Source organism: Pan troglodytes, chromosome X, assembly GCF_028858775.2.
Source record: "Pan troglodytes isolate AG18354 chromosome X, NHGRI_mPanTro3-v2.0_pri, whole genome shotgun sequence".
Classification (NCBI taxonomy): domain Eukaryota; kingdom Metazoa; phylum Chordata; class Mammalia; order Primates; family Hominidae; genus Pan; species Pan troglodytes.
In genome coordinates this window covers 132,270,173-132,290,767 of record NC_072421.2, presented here as the reverse complement: position 1 = coordinate 132,290,767, position 20,595 = coordinate 132,270,173, and the positions used below count along the sequence as shown (strand labels likewise).

At 42.5% G+C, this 20,595-nt stretch overlaps 1 protein-coding gene across 17 annotated transcripts in view; it reads right to left on the bottom strand.

Annotated features, from left to right (window-relative positions):
• Nucleotides 1–20,595, bottom strand: part of PABIR3 (PABIR family member 3) — a 59,546-nt gene that overhangs the window by 37,547 nt on the left and 1,404 nt on the right. For 9 of the 17 annotated variants that reach the window (XR_010154716.1, XR_010154715.1, XM_063804262.1 and 6 more), the window contains exons 2-4: nucleotides 14,116–14,261; nucleotides 10,653–10,821; nucleotides 4,285–4,363 (exon numbers count right to left, since the gene is read on the bottom strand). Coding sequence is in view for 14 of the 17 variants with exons in the window: in XM_063804262.1 (XP_063660332.1) it covers nucleotides 4,285–4,363; nucleotides 10,653–10,821; nucleotides 14,116–14,164 (297 nt within the window). In the remaining 3 variants the exon portion in view is untranslated. Of the gene's footprint in view, nucleotides 1–4,284; nucleotides 4,364–10,009; nucleotides 10,257–10,652; nucleotides 11,222–14,115; nucleotides 14,262–20,595 lie in introns of those variants that run through there. The other 8 variants (XM_054676920.2, XM_063804263.1, XM_063804264.1 and 5 more) reach the window with 7 other exon arrangements.

Genomic DNA, 20,595 nt, shown 5'->3' with positions numbered 1-20,595 from the left:
AACCCCATCTCTACTAAAAATACGAACATTAGCCAGGTGTGGTGGCGCGTGCCTGTAGTCCCAGCTACTCAGGAGGCTGAGGCAGAAGAATCGCTTGAACCCAGGAGGCGAAGGTTGCAGTGAGCCGAGATCACGTCACTGCACTCCAGCCTGGGCAAGAGATCTGTCTCAAAAAAAAAAAAAAGAAAGAAAGAAAGAAAAAATATCCTTTAAGTATTTGGTACTAGAAAAAAAGATTTTAAAATTATAATTTTTAAAAAGCCAGGTACACCGGTTGCTGACTATATGTACTATTACTGATTTAAAAAACCCACATATTTATTGAGCATTTAGTATGTGCCAGTGCTGTGCTGAGTGCTTTATACTGACCAAGGTAATCCACAACAAACCTACAAAGCAGTTACTTTTACATTCCCATTTTACAGATGAGGAATTTGCCTCCCAAATAACTGAGCCTGGATGTACAGTGCCATTTATAGGTCCTTGGCTCTCAGTTATTCTTCAAAATCAAATCTGGCTTAATCTCACCCCACTCCTCCTTCTACTGAAAGTGCTTTCAAATATAAGAATTCATGAGTAATATCTGTTTTGGTAATTCAAAGGACACTTTTCAGTCTGTTTGACGGCTTGACAGCATATGACTTACTACTTTTCCTTGTTTTTTCATGGTACTACTCTCTTCTGAAGCCTCCTCCTGCCTCTCTACTTAGTCCATCACTCTTCTTCTGACTGATTTTTAAGTGTTGGTGATTTTTAAAGTTTTGTCCTGCAACTTCTTCTCTGCTCTTTCTATACTCTCTTTGTAGGTCATATCATTAATTCCCACAGTTTTAAATAACAATCTACCAATGATTCCCAAATGGTTATCTCTAGTCCAGCTCTCACTCCTGAGCTTCAAACTAGTACATCGAACATCACTAGTTTACAGGTCCAAGAGAACCTCAAATGTAACATGTACAAAGCTAAACTCATCCTCCTTTGTAAATCTACTCTTCTTGCAATGGTCCCTTCTTATTCTGTGTCACCACCATCCCATCAGCTGCCCAAGCTAGAGACCTAGGAGTCAGGTTTGCCTCCACTGTTTCCCACCGTCCATTGATTCCATCTTTGAAATTTCTCCTGAATCTGGAACTTTTCTCCATTTCCACTACCATCACACTAGTCCAAGCTACCATCAGCTCTTTGCCAGGGTGATTGCAGTAGCCTATCTGATCTTCTTGCATATACGTTTGCCCTCTTCCAATCCACTTTCCACTCTGCAGCCAGGGCAATCTTGTAACAAATCTGATCATGTCAATCACTGGCTCAAAACTCTTCAATGGCTTCTCACTGACCCTAGGATAAAGTGCAAAATACTTAATATGACTTGAAGGCCCTACAAGATATTGCACTAGTCTACTTCTTCAACCACATCTCTCACCACTGTATCTTTACTTTCACTGTAGCTAAAATGCACTTCTTTCAAATTTTATACACACTCTTTTATCTATACACCACACTTCCTTTTCCAGGACTTCAAGCATGCTGTTTTCTACCAGGAATATTGTCTACCCCTGCCACCAATATCCCAAACTAGCTAACCCTCTCACATCAGTAAGATCTCAACTAAGATGTTATCTCCTCCCCAAACTCAGTTAGATCAACCCTGGCAACTAGATCAGGGCCTAATACATAGTGGGTCCTAAACCACTATGTTGGCTTCGTTGAGTAGAAGACTGGATAGGTATGGAAGGCTTTGAGAGGCAAGCAGGTGCTCAACAAATATCGTTGAATGGATGAGTAAATGAGTAGAAAGAAGAAATATTTATTTAATGAACAGTTATAATTTCTCCCACTATAAAATTAATGCATTTGTGGGAACAATATTGAATATCATTCTATGAAGAAGAAAATGTCTAGTTTTAAGATTAGCAAGCAATATATTTTTTTGTTTTTTTTTTGTTTGTTTGTTTTGAGAGAAAGTCTCACTCTGTCGCCAGGCTGGAGTGCAGTGGCGCGATCTTGGCTCACCACAACCTCCAACTCCCGGGTTGAAGCGATTCTCCTGCCTCAGCCTCCCCAGTAGCTGGGATTACAGGCATGCACCACCACATCCAACTAATTTTGTATTTTTGGTAGAGATGGGGTTTCACCATGTTGGCCAGGCTGGTCTTGAACTCCTGACCTCAGGTGATCCTCCCGCCTTGGCCTCCCAAAGTGTTGGGATTACAGGTGTAAGCCACCACGCCTGGCCACGAGCAATATTTTTAAATTGGTATCAAGCTATAACATTTCACTAAAATGTATTCTAGAGATTCTATCACATTACAAATCATATTATAAGAGAAATCTATAATACATAACACATAACACATAAATTACCAAACTGATTCAAGAAGAAATAGAAAATCTCAACAAACCTATAACAAGAGATAGAGTCTGTAATCAAAAACTTCCCAACAAAGAAATGTCCAGGACCAGATGGTTTCAATGCTGAACTCTACCAAACATTTAAAGAATCAACACCAGGCCAGGCACAGTGGCTCACACCTGTAATCCCTGCACTTTGGGAGGCCAAGGCGGGTGGATCACCTGAAGTCAGGAGTTTGAGACTAGCCTGGCCAACATGATGAAACCCCGTCTCTACTAAAAATACAAAAAATTAGCTGGGCGTGGTGGCGGGTGCCTGTAATCCCAGCTACTCAGGAGGCTGAGGCAGGAGAATCGCCTGAACCCGGGAGGCAGAGATTGCAGTGAGCCAAGATCGTGCCACTGCACTCCAGCCTGGGCAAAAAGAGCAAAACTCCATCTCAAAAAGACAAAAACAAAAACAAACAAACAAAAAACAAGAATCAACATAAAATCCTACTCAAGCTCTTACAAAAGTAGAAGACAAAGGAGTACCTCCTAATACATTCTATGACGCCAGCATTACTCTGATACCAAAGCTAGCAAAAGATACCACAAGAAAACAACAGGTCAATATCTCTTATGAATACAGATGCAAAAAGATTTATCCCAGGAATGCAAGGGTAATTCAACATGGAAAAAAATCAATGTAATATACCATATTAATCGAACAAGGTGGGGAAACACATGATCATCCCAAGAGATGCAGAAAAAGCACTTGAAACAATTCAACACACTTTCATGATAAAAATACTCAGCAAGGCTGGATTCAGTGGCTCACACCTGTAATCCCAGCACTTTGGGATGCCGAGGTGGGCAGATCACTTGAGGTCAAGAGTTCGAGACCAGCCTGGCCAACATGGTGAAATCCTGTCTCTACTAAAAATACAAAAAAATTAGCTGGGCATGGTGGTGCATGCCTGTAATCCCAGCTACTTGGGAAGCTGACCAGAAGAATAGCTTGAACCCAGGAGGTAGAGGTTGCAGTGAGCCGAGATCATGTCACTGCACTCCAGCCTGGGCGACAAAGTGAGACTCTGTCTCAAAAAAAAAGAAAAAAAAAAAAAAGAAAAGAAAAAGAAAAATACTCAGCAAGTAGGAGTAGAAGGAGATTTCCTTAACATGATAAAGGACATTTACCAAAAACTCACAGCTAAAATCATATTCAATGATGAGGAACAAGACAAGGATATGTATGCACTTTAGAAACTAGAGAGAGGTACTGGTTGAACAACATTGTGAATACACTAAATGCCATTGAATTGTATACTTTAAAACAGTTAATTGAATGTTATGTGAATTTCATCTCAATAAAATCATATAATGAATCATGTATTCACCTTGGCTTACTGATCTACAAGTATATTCCCTATGTTTACAGGATAATTAGTAGAAAAGAGTTATAATTTAGAGATTGCATGATAATACCATGAAAAGCAAATCTTATTTACAATTCAAGATAAATGTGAGATAAAAGTCTAAAAGCCTGAAAATTACTTTTAGGAGAGTCTGCAGATTTTCCTCTCAAAGTTAGAATTTTCTTTAAAAAAAAAAATGGGAAACCAGATGGTCTTATACATAAAATCTCAATGTTAAATCCATATGGGATTTAAAAATTAATTCTGTTGCAGCTGCAGCAATCATAACTGTAGTCAATGTGTTTATTTTTCCTTCAGTAATGTTTAGAGCAGTGTTTCTCAAAGTGGGAACTTGTTAGAAATGCAAATTCTCATGCTCCACCCCCATCTACTTAATCAGAAACCCTGGGGGTGAGACTCCCGCTGGCCATCTGTGTTTTAATAAGCCCTCCCTGTGAATGCTCAAGTTTGAAGACCATTGGTTGAGACCAATAAGCACAAGTCTTGGACAGGGAGGCCACTATAAGCATTTCCTTACCAGAGAGCGTCGATTCCTAAACGTTGTTCTGTTTGTCCTAATTCTTAACATGTCAGCTTGCAACACCTGTGAATTAAAACTAAAAAGAAAAACAAAAACATGTGTTATATAAAATCCATTACAAAATTCTTTTTTTTTTTTTTTGAGACGGAGTCTCGCTCTGTTCTGTTGCCCAGGCTGGAGTGCAGTGGCACGATCTCAGCTCACTGCAACCTCTGCCTCCCAGGTTCAAGCAATCCTCCTACCTCAGCCTCCCCTAGTAGCTGGGATTACAGGCACGCACCACCATGCCCAGCTAATTTTTGTATTTTTAGTAGAGACGAGGTTTCACCATGTTGGCCAGGCTGGTCTTGAACTCCTGACCTCAGGTGATCCACCCGCCTTGGCCCACCAAAGTGCTGGGATTACAGGCGTGATCCACCATGCCCGGCCACAAAATTCTTTTAAAGATTTCAAATACCTAAACAGCAAGGGTAAAGGCAAGCTGTGCAAAGGTAGAAATTAAAACACACACACACATACAGCCTTGGTTGGCTGGGCCTAAACAAGTCTCCATATAAGGTAAGGAATTCTCAAGCACACTACTTTACTCCTAATCATGCTACGGAGAATGAATATAATTTATTGTGAACTTGGAAATACATCATTTTCAGTGTAAACCTGTAAATGATTTAAATTTATGGTCAGAGATACAACGTGCAAATACCAATTCCCTCTCAACTCCCAAAGTTTCACATGAATACGAGGAATAACCAATAGCAGGGGTTGATGGAACTCAGATTTTTCACAGATGTGTTTGGTTTGGCCTACACAATGTTAAAAATGTTTTTGAATTTGTTTTGTACACTGAAAGATTTCACATAAAAAAAAAAAAAACACCCAGATTCCAACGTTCTGGCTTCTATTGAAAAGTTGCAAGATTTTGCAACACTGGGCCATATTCCCATGATAACAATGGACTGAAGTTGTGCAGCTGATGCCCACTGAAGACAGGTCAGTGTCCTCAGCTTTGATGGTTGCCCACTCAAGTGAACTTGGTCTTATTTGACATTGTAATCCTGAAGAAATCATCATTTCATTGTTTTTTCAGAGACGTCGTCCCGCTGTATATTGCCTAGGCTGCCCTCAAACTCCTAGGCTCAACGATGCTCCTGCCTCAGTCTCTCAAGTAGCTAGGACTACAGATCCCAGCGGTGCCCGGCATCTTTTCCTTTTTATTATAACTTTTTATTTTGAAACGGTTTAAGACTCACAAGAAGTTGCAAAAAGAATACAGATGGTTCACATGTACCCTTCATCCAGGTTCCTCCAATGTGAGAAATCATCTGTAATACTTTTGTTTTAGCTGCCTATATCCAATCAACTGCCAGTATTTTAGATTTTACCTCTATACTCGCTCTCTGATAACCACCTGATTCTTGTCAGGCTCCTTGCCAAAAACCAATTCAAGGTCTTTTTCCTTTTCCACAGACTGCATAGTCTAATTGGGCTCCTCGCCTCTCTTCTTTCCCTTCTCTAGGCTAACAGACTACCAAGGGGCATCTTCCTAAAGAACAGTTTGCTCACAACTTTCAGTGACTCTCTTCAGTGCCTGTCAAATTCAGTTACGTTCTTTACTATGACATTCAAAGCCGTCCACGGTTTGGCTCCAGACTCTTCAATTTCAAGGACTAGTACAATTTCAAAACAAAATCTAGGCAGAAACATACAGTTGCCACCTTTTTCTTTTGCCAAGTCATTTTTTTTTAAAATCCCACCATTGACCAATACCATCATTTCATGTGTAAAATGACCCTTTGGTATTAAGAAAATAAGAGAATAACAATCTCAGAGTACAGTACAGTCCTGCCCAGGAAGGATAATTAACAACTACATAATGACATCTTTAATTATGCTGTACTTAACTCTTTTAAAAGCACGGATTGGTAAAAACTTCACCTGAGATCAGCACTCATCAGCAGATGAACATCTGGGAGTCAGGGGTTCAGGCAAAGTGGACCATTCAGTTCTCTGGAACACATCTATGCTTTTCTGCCTTCAAGTCTGTTCTATATATAATACTTAAAATACTATCCCAACCATTGTTCCCCCTCTTTTCCGGGGTGTATCCTATCAATCCATGAAGGCCCATCTCAAATGCCAACTTCTTCATAAACTTTTCCTTCTCCCTCACCAGTCCTGCTGTAATTTCTCTCTTCCTTCTTTGAATTCCCCTAGCACTTTCTTTAGCTCCCTACGCACTTATCTTAAGCTCCCTACGCACTTATCTTACTCTACCATATATTTAAGTCCTTCGAGTATTTATATTCCCTATTAAAGCTTATTGAGCCCTGAGATACATCTTTGCAACATCATAATTTGCATATAACAGGCAGTAACTTAGTATTTTGTGAATGGAAGGTATATGGATGTATCTAATTCTACTTACTTTCCCAGTCATTTTCTTTGTGAGAATAGGAATATGTTCTGGCAGTCACTCATAAGAAAATTGGAGGGACACTAATGGGCTATTTCTTTCCATTCTTTTTTGTGTACATGTGTAGGGGGCTTAATACTTAGGGCTGACAAAGATATAGTCTACCCTAAATTTGTTTGCCAATTTTAGTAAGACTATAACTGAAAGAAAGAATTCAGGCAATATATACTTCAACTGGTATGCATCATTCAACATGAATTTATAAAACCCTAGCTGATATCTGAACTAAGTGCTACTTTTAACTCGGAAAAAGCAGAAGTAGTATAACTGGATGGATGTTCAATGTTCCACATCAAATGATCAATAAACAGCTCTGTCTAAACTATAATAGATTTATGTCACTTATATTCCCAAAGCAATCATTTCTCATGGCTGCTATTCTTCCACGTTCGTAAAAGTTCAATAAACCAGAGGATGGGCAAACTTTTTCTGCGAAGGGCCAGAGAGTAAATATTTTAGGATTTGTGGGCCATACAGTATCTGTTGCAACTCCTCAGTTCTGCCACTGCAGTGGGAAAGTAGCCATAGATAACAACTAAACAAATGGGGATGGTTCCATTCCAATAAAATTTTATTTGCAAATCCAGGTGGTGGGCTGCATTTGGCTCTGGGGCAGTAATTTGCCTTTCAAATAGAATTGAGGGTCAGGAGTGGTGGCTCACGCCTGTAATCCCAGCACTTTGGGAGGCCAAGGTGGGTGGATCACAAGGTCAGGGGTTCAAGACTAGCCTGGCCAACATAGTGAAACCCATCTCTACTAAAAATACAAAAATTAGCCTGGCCAACATAGTGAAACCCGTCTCTACTAAAAATACAAAAATTAGCCTGGCGTGGTGGTGCATGCCTGTAGTCCCAGCTACTCGGAGGCTGAGGCAGGAGAATCGCTTGAGCCCAGGAGGCAGAGGTTGCAGTGAGCCGAGATTGAACCACTGCACTCCAGCCTCAAGACTCCATCTCAGGAAAAAAAAAAAAAAAAGAATTGAGGCAGTAACAGTTTAAATGCAGGGTCAAGGTAGAGGTTTTTAAGGTAGGGAGGCACTGGCAGGAATACAAGAACCTAATCTCTGAGTCTTTGAATAAGGGTCAGAGAAAGAGAAGAAAAAACTCCTAGCTTTAAGTATAGTTATTGACACCAGTAATAAAGTCAGCCAATTACAGAGATAAAGAGTATAAAGAACCAATAGGTTCAAAACTTTTGACGTTGGAATTTCTATTAGTTCAAGATATACATAAAACAGTGCAGATACTTCTTTAAAACAGTAATACTGTATTAAAGAGTTGATATGAAAGAAACAAATCTAAGGAATTTAATTCTGCAAATGTTGGTGCAAGAGGGTCTTTATATAGAAGAAACATCAAGCAAAGTTCGAAAATTACTTGAAAGAGGTGCAACAATGTTTAGCAAGCTAAATATTTTCTACAACAGCACAAAACATCCCCTCAGATCATTTGGGCAAGTTCCCTGACCTCAGGCATGTCACACATCATTCCTATGTTACTTCTTTCTGATGGACTGGAGTCTCTGAACTCTGTCCACTTTGTGGTTTCTATATCTTTAATTCCTACTAAAGAAATATGCTAGTGACTTTCACCTTTCTGAAAAGAATGCTTTACTGGCCAGGTATAGTTTAGAAAGAGGAAGTACTCAAGTATTAGAGGGCCAAGGAAGGAAAAAAAAGGGAGAAAAGTGAGCAGTATACATATGCAAATGAGAACTGAGGTGAAAATGAATTCAACTAAGGCTCAGTGTAATCCTACTCTAAATTTTTCTTGCTTCAGAATAACTTCTCTGACTATGCCCTACATTTTCTACAACAGCACAAAATATGCCCTCAGATCATCTGGGCAAGTCCCCTAATCTCAGGGATGTCACACATCATTCCTATGTTACTTCTTTCTGACAGACTAGAGTCCCTGGACTCCGTCCACTTTGTGGTTTCTGTATCTTTAAACTCCTACTACAGAAATATGCTAGTGACCCTTATCTTTCTGTACAAATTTTACTTCATGCATCAGGATCTTAAGCTATGGAATTTAACACTGTAGCTATGCTCTAATATGATAAAAGCAAAAAACAAACAAACAAAACAAAAAAATCCTTTGCAGAACAAAGCAAGGTATGAAGGGATAACTGAGATCTCTCTGTTTCCAGGGCTTTAAGGATTAGGGAAGGGTCCACTCCTTCTCTGGTGTATTTAATACATTAAAGAGGATCCACAGGTTCCTTCCAGTACACATCTTCCATCGTCTATTTGCAACCTATTTCTTCTTTTTATATCATCTTCAATAAATCCAACATTCTCCCTACTGCTCTCTTCTACTAGTAGAGTGGGTCCCATAATTCCTTTTTCCCACAACAGGATTAGAGCAAAATCCTGAGTGAATAAAATGTTCTTGTTCTCAGCACAACATGCAGAGTCCCCCTTCTATGTTTTTCTACCTGCCTATTTTAAAAAGGTAATGTATTTTTTTTGGTCAATCTTAGTTTGCTTTTCATTTTGTGAACAATATATTCTCTCCTACCTCAAATGACCCAAAAGCTGCATTCATTTAGAGTTAATCAGCTTAGGTATTGGTTAGTAGTGGCCAGAACAGTAGTTTAGGAGTCAGGAAACAGAGGTTCCTAGTACTGGCTCTGCCACTAAACGTCATTTTGGAGATTTATGGGCCTCAGTTTCCTCATATGTTAAACAAGGAGGGTAAAGCTGGTCTCTGAATCCCTTCCTGATAGTCTATGGTACTGTGAATTACAACTATCAATTAGTATGATGCCACAAAAGGTGAAGAGCAAAGTTAGTAACATATGTAGTGAATGCATTTTTCAGACATTTTTACGGTATCTAGAAAACCTTATAATACTGAAATGTGAAATCCAACATTTCATTTTAAAAGTCTAGTTTAAGAAGTAAGATTTAGGCCAGGCGCAGTGGCTCACGCCTGTAATCCCAACACTTTGGGAGGCCAAGGTGGGCGGATCACAAGGTCAGGAGATCGAGACCATCCTGGCTAACACGGTGAAACCCCGTCTCTACTAAAAATACAAAAAATTAGGTGGGCGTGGTGGCGGGTGCCTGAAGTCCCAGCTACTCGGGAGTGTGAGGCAGGAGAATCGCTTGAACCCGGGAGGCAGAGGTTGCAGTGAGCCGAGATCACGCCACTGCACTCCAGCCTGGGCGACAGAGCGAGACTCCATCTCAAAAATAAATAAACAAATAAATAAAAAATAAAAATAAAAATACAAAAAATTACCAGGTGTGGTGGTGGGCGCCTGTAATCCTAGCTACTAGGGAGGCTGAGGCACGAGAATTGCTTGAAGCCAGGAGGCGGAGGTTACAGTAAGCTGAGATCGTGCCAATGCACTCCAGCCTGGGCGACAGAGCAAGACTCCGTCTCAAAAAAAAAAAGAAAAAAAAATGTAAAAAAGTCCAAAGCTTATTTGCTTGACAACCATTTCCATTCAAGCGGCTGGAGGTGAAGGTCAGAGGTGACAAAGCAGCTGAAATGACAAATATTACAGTCATGGCAGACGATCTGGAGGTGAGTGGGGGAGGATACTAAGTTTCTTCAAAGGAGTGGGTAAGAAATGGGTTGAAGTTAGAAAAAAGCCGTGCTCCACACCAGCTGGCTGCTACTTTCGGGTCCGAGTGGACTATCAGGGGAGGATGTTCAGATTCAGATGTTTGTTAACCTCAGGGTGGGTGCGCGCTCCCCCTCAGGTCAGCCCGTCCCACTACCCCCACCCAAGGTTGAGGGTGGGTTCTCCGGACACCAGGAACAAGGGAGTTACCTGCAGAACCTCAACAAATAAAGGGACGGGAATTCTATAGGAAATCACTTTCCCGAACACCTCCTCCCCACCGCTTGCCTCCTCCAGTATCTCAACCCGGCTCACCCAAGTCCATTGATCAAAGGGGCACTGTTGACTCTTCTCAGAATGTTGCCGTCTGCGGTAGTGGAACTCGGCAGCGACTTGAAACCTAGTTTCATTTTCTCATGTGCCATGTCCGGGTCGAGGAATAAGTTCTCAAGGCTTTCCGGCTCCCGTCCACACAAGGACAAGTCTACTTAGTGGGCAGGTGATGTAAGGAGAGAGGCAAAGGGGAAAAAGAGAAGAGAGGAGAAAGCTCTTAGACGAGTAGGGGTGCCCACCTTTGCAGCCCTAGCAGCCCTAACATCAGTGAACACAAAGTTAGGCAGGACTGGCTCCGAACCGCCTATCTCCCATGATCGGGGCCTCTAACGATGAGAAGATCCCCCACTTCCAAGTCTATAATGTAACTGTGGAATTTAATCTGTCACCGCCGCGAATCCTTCTCCATCTCTCTCAGCCCTGGCAATTCATGGTAAGCCTTTCCGGCCAAAACAAAAACTACAATCTGCCGCCTTTGACAATCAGTTGGGTCCCGCCCCTCAGAGCCTGCGATAAGCTACCAGCCGGACGACGCCTGTTGTGACGCAGGCAATGACGTCACTTCAGGCGCCTTAGTCAGCTTTGCCAGGGGCGCACGCGCAGTTAAGAAACCGCTTTATCCCCATGTCCTGCCCTCCTTCCTCTTTCCCCAATGCCCACTTACCGTGGTTGTGCCTCTACTCTTTTACTAACCCTGGCATGGTTTCCTTAAGCATTATTTAGAAATGAAAGCGTTGGGAGGAGTGAGGTCCTTCCTGCCCTATGCCTAATTCTCATTTTTCTTATCCCTTTATGACTGAGGCCAACAAGCTTCTAACCTCCTATGATGCATTTTTCCATCCTGTAACAGCAGACACACTACACCTTTGTAATTTTAGAAAAGCAAAAGTCTGAAAAAAAAAAAAAAAAAGATACTGCTACCTAAGTGCTTAGAGGCCACTTGGTCCCAAAGGGTCTTGCTAAGGTGCTAACCTAACTGAGCTCATTTGGCAAACGAATTACTGTTTTCAGTGTGGTTTCTTTCTTTCTTTTTTAAACCATAATCGTACAGTTTTTTGTTTTTTGTTTTTTTTGAGATGGAATTTCGCTCTTGTTGCTCAGGCTGGAGTGCAGTGGCCGCGATCTCGGCTCACTGCAACCTCCACCTCCCAGGTTCAAGCGATTCTCCTGCCTCAGCCTCTCGAGTAGCTGGGATCACAGGTGCTCGCCACCACGCCTGGCTAATTTTTGTATTTTAGTAGAGACGGGGTTTCACCATGTTGGCCAGGCTGGTCTCGAACTCCTGGACCTCAGGTGATCCGCCCGCCTCGTCCTCCCAAAGTGCTGGGATTACAGGCGTGAGCCACCGCGCCTGCCTCAGTGTGTATTTTTACATTATATATAATCTGGCTCCTCACAGCTATTCATATAAAAAATAAAGACCTCAGCTAATTTACAAAGATTTGAGTTAAAGCAGTGAGGCTTTTTTAAAAACAAATATCTCAGAATTTAGTATCAATGCAAATCAGTGTTTTCATTTCAGGTAGTATTAGAAGCTACATACATTCTAAGAATGCTGCCATGGCTCATATCGTTTTAAGAACTACTCTTTTAGAAATTTTCACCATCACTTAATGAGCCACACTGAGTACTGAAATCTTAACTCCATGCTAATAATTTTGTAAAACCACACATTTTAGTAACCATATAGAGAACTGGCAGACAAGGCAAATAAACCTAGTGAAATGGGAGTTATTAATTAAAATAGTCATAACGCTGGTATAGCACTTTACATATAACATTTTTTTTTTTTTTGAGACGGAGTTTCGCTCTTGTTGCCCAGGCTGGAGTGCAATGGCGCAATCTTGGCTCACCACAACCTCCACCTCCCTGGTTCAAGCGATTCTCCTGACTCAGCCTCCAGAGTAGCTGGGATTACAGGCATGTGCCACCACTCCCAGCTAATTTTGTATTTTTAGTAGAGATGGGGTTTCTCCATGTTGGTCAGGCTGGTCTCGAACTCCCGACCTCAGGTGATCCACCCGCCTCGGCCTCCCAAAGTGCTGGGATTACAGGTATGAGCCTCCACGCCTGGCCTACAAAATGTTTTCACATACTTATCTGGATTGGTTCAATCATCAACCCTGCTCAGCTACCCAGTGGTGAACTTAAAATAATGGGACAGTCTTGAGATAGTTCGTGACAAGTTATGACATGTAAGGTAATAAATATGTATTCTTTGTTCATTCTGGGAATAGAATAAGACAAACTTGAGTATATTAGGCAGAATTAGATTACTTAAATCCCAGACATGAGGATGATGTGGAGTCTCCATTCCTTATATAAGACAGATTAGTAATAGCTACCGTTTGTTGGGCACTTACTATGTGCCAGGTACTGTCCTAATCACTTTAAATAGGTGATTGCATTTAAAGTTTACAATAATTCTTTGAGGTAGGCACCATCACAATGCCCATTTTTCACAGGAGGAAACCAAAGCCCAGAGGGGTTTACTCAAGTTGCAACTACTAAGTGGCAAAGCCAAGATTCCTCTGCCCTTCTGTTTAAGTAAAAAAAAAAATGAGATGCCTCAGAATATCTCCTTGAATTTCTGTACTCATAAGCACTTGATAAATACTTCTGAAATTATTTTATGAATAAATGCAGGTTTAAATAGCCTATCTTTCATAGTTATCTTGTAAAGTAGGTAAATCATTTCTATTTTACAGTTGGATAAAATTCCAAAGAGATTAATGGCACATAATTAGATAGCAGCAAAATTCAGGCTAGTATCAAGATGTCCTAAAAGCCACTGTTAAAATTCCCAGGGTACCTGAACGTTTATAAAAGACGGTGGTTAAAGCTGAGTAAATTCAGGATGAATGCAGAAGGCAGTGATTAAAGACAGAACAGAGTCAAAAAACAAATTGTCTGAATAACAGAAAAATATGAAGCAGGCCAGTGAACAAGGGAATCTTACCTCCATTGTGTTCATTTTAATTTTCAACTTTTGCTAGTATTCTTGGCAGGTAGTAAGGTTTCATACGTATATTTTGAATAAATAGACAAAATTTCATCCTGCCTAAGCATTACAAGTATCTAATTTTTAAATAAGTACAACAACACTAAGAAAATAGGTATAATAAAATGACAAGGGAAGAGTGACTAAGGGACTATGTTTCTAAGAAAAGGAGTAATACGAAATAACTAAATATATGAGATGGTAATAAGTTTACAGCTATTATCAAAGAGAAGGAGCTCTCTTTTACAAAAGAACAGCTACATGTCAGGAACCCCAAACCTGTAAAGATATAAATAGGACTCATAGTACATACACAAATTGGAATATCAAAAGGAACAAGTAATACAAAAACAGCAAGAATTCTATATGCTACAATGGCAAACACAACATTAAAGAAATTGTTTTTACTTCTCCCCATTTCTACGCACACATTATTATACCAACCTAGCTGTGTTTCTTGATCAGTCCTTCCAGTTCCAGGGAAATATGCCATGATCTTGGGACACTGCTTTTGTTAGATCTAGACTTGACAATTAGGCTACTCTTCTCTTTGCATATCCCAGTCTGCTGCATCTGTCCCAGGCCCTCACCTATAAAAGGGAACCAACAAACATGTGATAATCAGCTCTTTATTTTACCAGTTGTCATGACAACCTTGAAGCTACGTTGTAACCTTTAGTTACCACAAGAGCAAGTCAAATACAAGTCAAACCCAAATCTACAAACCACAAACACTCCAAACCTTCCCAAAAGATTTACATGAAAGGTAAAAAAAAAAAAAAAAAAACTAGCAGGCAAGAATGATGTTAATAAAACCTAGAAATGATGGCCAAAGTAGCATTATTCTCCTCCCGTTCTCCTAAATTGTTAAGCTCCTGAGGTCAGTGCATGCATGTGGTCAACAAATGATTGTTTAGTAGCTATTGTGAACAAAAGAATGTATTATAATTTCTTTTGAGCAGGGAGTAGGAGGTGGGGCTGGCCTTAAGGGTTGCTGAGACCTTGAGATAAAAAGAGATACCTAAGTTGCTCAAAAACAGAGGTTGTTGTTTCTAATCTAGCTGGGAGAAAAATACAGGCAATTTAAAGGAAACTATCTAAAAGTACTTACAAATCCCTCACACTGCAGGCAGAAAGCATAAACAGTGAGGAATAAAATGACAATTGGCCTTGGCAAGTTTAGTATGGGATAATTGAAAAGAGGCAGGCAAAATTGTTATTTCTGGCTGAATTTTGAAAGCAATTTCAAAACTATTAAATTTCAATGCAATGGCCTTCTCTTCCCCAGGGCCATTCAGGTGGTGAGGATTAAAAGAGTTTGTGGAGTCCTGATAAGATAAGTAAGAAACAATGAGAAAGGGGCCCCAGGTGGGGAAGAACAATGAAAAATTGTTCTGAGAGACCTAGGGCACAACGACCTCCTTCCACATGTGGCCCCAGCAGCATGACTTGTTTCCACATGCAGCCCCCTCCAGCTCCCTCCAGCCCCTGCCTCTTTGCAGACAGCTCCTCCTCTGCAGTGCTGCCCTTTGCCTCGTTGCAACATACTTTCATACCTTCTCTAGTAAATCTGCCTTTCTTTACCTACAACTGTCTTGGTCAATTCCTTTACCACCTGCACCACTGGCCAGCTGCACCTGCAACATTTTGGTAGTTCGTATGGGCCTCTCCCCTACTTTCTCCCTTTCCTCCAATTCCAACCTCTCGTTGGACAGTGTCAAAACCCTGAGATAATTTTAAGTCCCTGGCCGGGGCTGCTCCCCAGGGAACCAGAAGGTCCTGGTGGAAAGACACCAGACTGCTGTCCCACGATTCTGTGAGACTTCAGAATTTGCTTTACTTTTCAGTCTTCCAGAGGACAAATTCTAGTATCCCTCTGGCAATTGATGGCAACTGGTCAGGGCCATTTCCTGGTGTGGCCTCAAGGCCAGCGGGTGTGAACAGGTTTGGCTGCCTTGCCTAGAAGGGAAGAAGGCCCTCTCCTATCTCTTCTGGCGAAAAGGTCTGCAATCCCTATGTAGTGCAATTGGCACATATGTTTTGGGGAGCTCAGAGCCCCTCTTTCTTACTCTAAATAGTCCTGCAAAAACAGCCAGACCTCCTGCTCTGGACGTTCCCAAATTAGGTGATAGCAAGCAGCCTCAGAGCAGTGAGTCTCCCCATTCTGGTCCTCTCTCCTGGGATGGGACCAGGCTGAGTTCTTCCTTTACCCTTTTTCCTTGTACCGGGGCTAACCATCCAGCGTAAGGCCCCAGCGCTGAGATGTCCTTTCTAATAGGTGGGATGCCCCTTTAGAGAGTGCACTTGAGGCCGGGCACGGTGGCTCACGCCTGTAATCCCAGCACTTTGGGAGGCCGAGGTGGGTGGATCACCTGAGGTCAGGAGTTCAAGACCAGCCTGGCCAACATGGCGAAACCCCGTCTCTACTAAAAATACAAAAAATTAGCCGGACGTAGTGGTGCATGCCTGTAATCCCAGCTACCTGGGAGGCTGACACAGGAGAATCGCTTGAACCTGGGAGGCGGAGGTTGCAGTGAGCCGAGATCCCACCACTGCACTCCAGCCTGGGTGACAAAGCGAGATTCCATCTCAAAAGAAAAGAAAAGAAAGTGCACTGGAATCCCTCAGCAGATGTGAGTTGAGCCCTCTTCCTGGTGGGGCAGGGAGGTGGGGGCGGCGAGAGAGTGTGGTTCATGTCCGCAGCAGACGTTAGCCCCCGGCAGCTCATCGTTTTCCAGTCCCACCATGGGACAAACTTCCTCTATTCCGTCAGACTCACCTATGAGTTGCATCCCAAAACGCTGAGACAAATGTAACCCTCAGATTAAAAAAAAAAAAAAAAGTCGAATTTTCTTTTGTAATACAGCATGGCCCCTATGCAGAAAACCTCAAATCAGTCTCCTCAGTCTTTTATAACCAAGAGCAGGATAAGGACAGGGCTAAGGAGAAAGAAAAATGCAGGGACAAGAAGCAGGCTCAACTGTTGGCTGCTTTGCAAGCCCCCAGCCTCCATTCCAGGCTGCCCTAAGGATACTCCTCCAGATAACTGCCATCAGTGCAGAAGCCCAGGCCACTGGAAGGCAAACTGGCCCTATGGCATGAATGACGAAAAACCCCCGCATGGCTTGCCCCCTCTGCCACAAGCTCGGCCACTGGAAATGGGACTGCCCTGGAGGGCCAAAGGGTCCCTGGGACATAATCCCAACCCCTGATGATCATCAGGCCTTAAGCTGAATGGGGGCTTTCTGCTTTGGCTAGCTTCCAGATCAAACATGAGTCATCAACAAAACAAAACCAAGGGCAACTCTGGAGGTGGCAAGTATTATAAACTTCCCTTTTGAGTTAAAATGCTGCCTATCATGGAGATGCCCCCTCTACCCCTTTCTGGAAATACCTTTTGCTTATGTGGTAAAAACCTGGAAAATTACTATCTGGACTTTAACAGGCTTTTATTTAGATTGAGTCACTATTGGAATTGAGTGCACCATGAAAAGAAAATGGTTAAATTAAAAGGAGGATGCATAATAGTAACATGGCTGGTCTTAGAAAATTCTCTTGAGCAGTTAAAACCTTTTGCAAACTTGAAAATGCTCTAAACTCCTGGTAAAACAACAGTAGTCACCTTGTGCTGTAGGTCAGTTGCTAAGGCTTTGCCCTATCACAATGGTGCCTGGGTTCAATTCCTGGCTTTGAAAGTCAGTCCTTTGTGGTTTAATACTTGTGGTACTTTTGCCATGTATTGATTATTTTTCCCTCCATGGACAGCTTCTTATTTCCTGTCTTGAAATTTTCTTTTCTCTGAGTTACCTTTCGGGCAGTTCTAGATCTTATAAATTGCTTGCCATCTCTTTGGAGACAACTCATGTGTCCATGTTTAAATCATCCCCTCAGTTAAGGCTTCCTTTTTATTTTTTTGAGGCAGAGTCTCGCTCTGTCGCAAGGCTGGAGTACAGTGGTGTGATCTTGGCTCACTACAATCTCCACCTCCCAGGTTCAAGCGATTCTCCTGCCTCAGCCTCCTGAGTAGCTGGGACTACAGACGAGCACCACCACGCCCTGCTAAGTTTTGTATTTTTAGTAGAGACGGGGTTTCACCATGTTGGCCAGGATGGTCTCGATCTCTTGACCTTGTGATCCGCCCACCTCGGCCTCCCAAAGTGCTGAGATTACAGGCGTGAGCCACCACGCCTGGCCAAGGCTTCTTAATTTCACATAGGAGGTTACCTTTAGTAGAAGGTTCCAAAGCCAGAAATATTGGCTCTGTTGCCCGGGCGGAGTGCAGTGGCGTGATCTCTCACTGCAACCTCTGCCTCCCAGGTTCAAGCAATTCTCCCACCTCAGCCACCAGAGTAGCTGGGATTTACAGGCGCATGCCACCATGCCCGGCTATTTTTTTTTTTTTGAGATGGAGTCTTGCTCTGTTGCCCAGGCTGGAGTGCCGTGGTGTGATCTCAACTCACTGCAACCTCCACCTCCCGGGTTCAAGCGATTCTCCTGCCTCAGCCCCCCGAGTAGCTGGGACTACAAACACCTGCCACCATGCCCAGCTAATTCTTTTGTGTTTTTAGTATAGACAGGGTTTCACCATGTTGGCCAGGCTGGTCTCGAACTCCTGACCTCATGATCCACCCACCTCGGCCTCCCAAAGTGCTGGAATTACAGGTGTGAGCCACTGCGTCCGGCCAGTAAGGAAGGTTTTAAATAAAAATTTTATATGAGAAAGGGTTTTTTTTTTGACACCAAGTCTGCCTAGGCTGGAGTGCAGTGGTGTGATCTCAGCTCACTGCAACCTCCGCCTCCCAGGTTCAAGTGATTCTCCTGCCTCAGCCTCCGGAGTAGCTGGGATTACAGGTGCCAACCACCACACCCAGCTAATTTTTGTATTTTTAGTAGAGACAGGGTTTCACCATGTTATGTTGGCCAGGCTGGTCTTGAACTCCTGACCTCAAGTCATCCGCCTGCCTCGGCCTCCCAAATTGCTGGGATTACAGGCATGAGCCACCACGCCCAGCCAAGAAAGGATCTTGTATGACAAATTTTTGTCCTAAAGTAGAATGACCTGTTGTTTAAGAAAGGGGTGTTTAGGACAAGTCAGAAAGCCCTGATGTCCAAGTCAGAAAGTCCATGTCATAAATGGTCTGTGCAAGTAGTGAGAAGGTTCGCAAAGGAGAAGTTATGAAAGGAATTTTCTATGTGTTTAAGTTGGTTATAACTGAAAGGGAATTATTTAGGATAGTCTAACATTGGTCCCCTATGTTAAAAACAAGATTTTCTTAAGATATTAATCTGGTCTTAATAAAACTGTAAGAAGTTAAAGCTTCACAGAATAATATCTCAGTTCAACTTTTGCTGTGCCCTGCTGCTTTCAGCTTTTTCTTCCCGGAGAATGCCAAAGATAATAACTCTCTCCTTCATTTTTTGTCAGCTCCTGTAACTTTTTCCTCCAATTCTGTTATTATGGCCTAATGCTAAAATATTTCATCTTGAAAATCAAAAAAATTAAGCAATGTTTTCCTCTAATATAACTTAATTCTGTACCCTTGGCTTTTAAAAAATATGTCTAAATTCTCAATGTAAAAAAAAATACTTTTCACGCTTTTCCTAAGAGTCATGTATTCACCTGCTATACTCATAACCCTGAATACACTCTTCTTGTGTCTAATTACATTTAAACACTTTTTCATTGAGTTTAACTTCCAGGCTATCTAAATGGGCTTCCAATAAGGAAAAACAGTCACACTGCAAATGGTTGTGGGGTTTGTTTGTTTGTTTGTTTGCCTTTTCAGTAACTGGCTTAAGAAACAAACTTTTATCTTCTAGAATTCAGCAGTTTCACTTTCAAGTAATGCTGTAAATGGGATATCAGTCTCTCCCCAGTGATGCCTGCTACCTTTATGAGTCTCCCCTGGATTCGGCTGGTCACCAGTTTTGCCTTGACATACTCCCACTCTGTGATGAGTCCCTTCCTCCAGCAAGATTCAATATCCTAAGTCCCACAATCTGGGACAATGACCCACAGGGTCTCTTGACAGACCAACAACCATAGGTGGGGTCAACTCCACACCCCTAATCAGCAGGAAGCAGTTGGAAGATGAGACCTCAGCCCCAGTGTCAAAGATTTGTCATTGGTGTTCTGAGGGGTGTTACGGTGGTGGGATGTGGAGTCCTGAGAATAAGCAACAATGAGAAAGGGGCCAGGTGGGCCCCAGGTGGGGAAGAACAATGAACACAAACAACCAGAGGGCACACCTTCCACACAGTGGCCCCAGCAGCATGACCTCTTTCTGCACCTACCCGTCTCCAGCATGACCCTATAAAACTTCCCTCCAGCCCCTGCCTCTTTGCAGACAGCTCCTCTGCAGTGCTGCCCATTGCATCCTTGCAACATATTTTCATATCTTCTCTAATAAATCTGCCTTTCGTTACCTGTGACTGTCTCCGTAAATTTCTTTAGCACCTGCACCACTGGCCAGTCACACCCACGACAGAGTTAATATTTCTATAACTCTTAGAATAGTGCCTAGCACATAACAAGTGTTATGTAGGTGTTTGTTAAATAAAAAATCCAAATCTAGGCCGGGCGCGGTGGCTCGTGCCTGTAATCCCAGCACTTTGGGAGGCCGAGGCGGGTGGATCACCTGAGGTCAGGAGTTCGAGACCAGCCTAGCCAACATGGCGAAACCCCGTCTCTACTAAAAATACAAAAAATTAGCCAGGCGTGGTGGCAGGCGCCTGTAATCCCAGCTACTTGGGAGGCTGAGGCAAGAGAATCGCTTGAACCCGGGCGGGGTGGGGCAGAGGTTGCAGTGAGCCAAGATCGTGCACTGCCCTCCAGCCTGGGCGAAAGAGCGAGACTCTGTTAAAAAAAAAAAAAAAAAATCCAGATCTCACCCACGCTGAGTCATGATTGTTAGGGACTCTAAT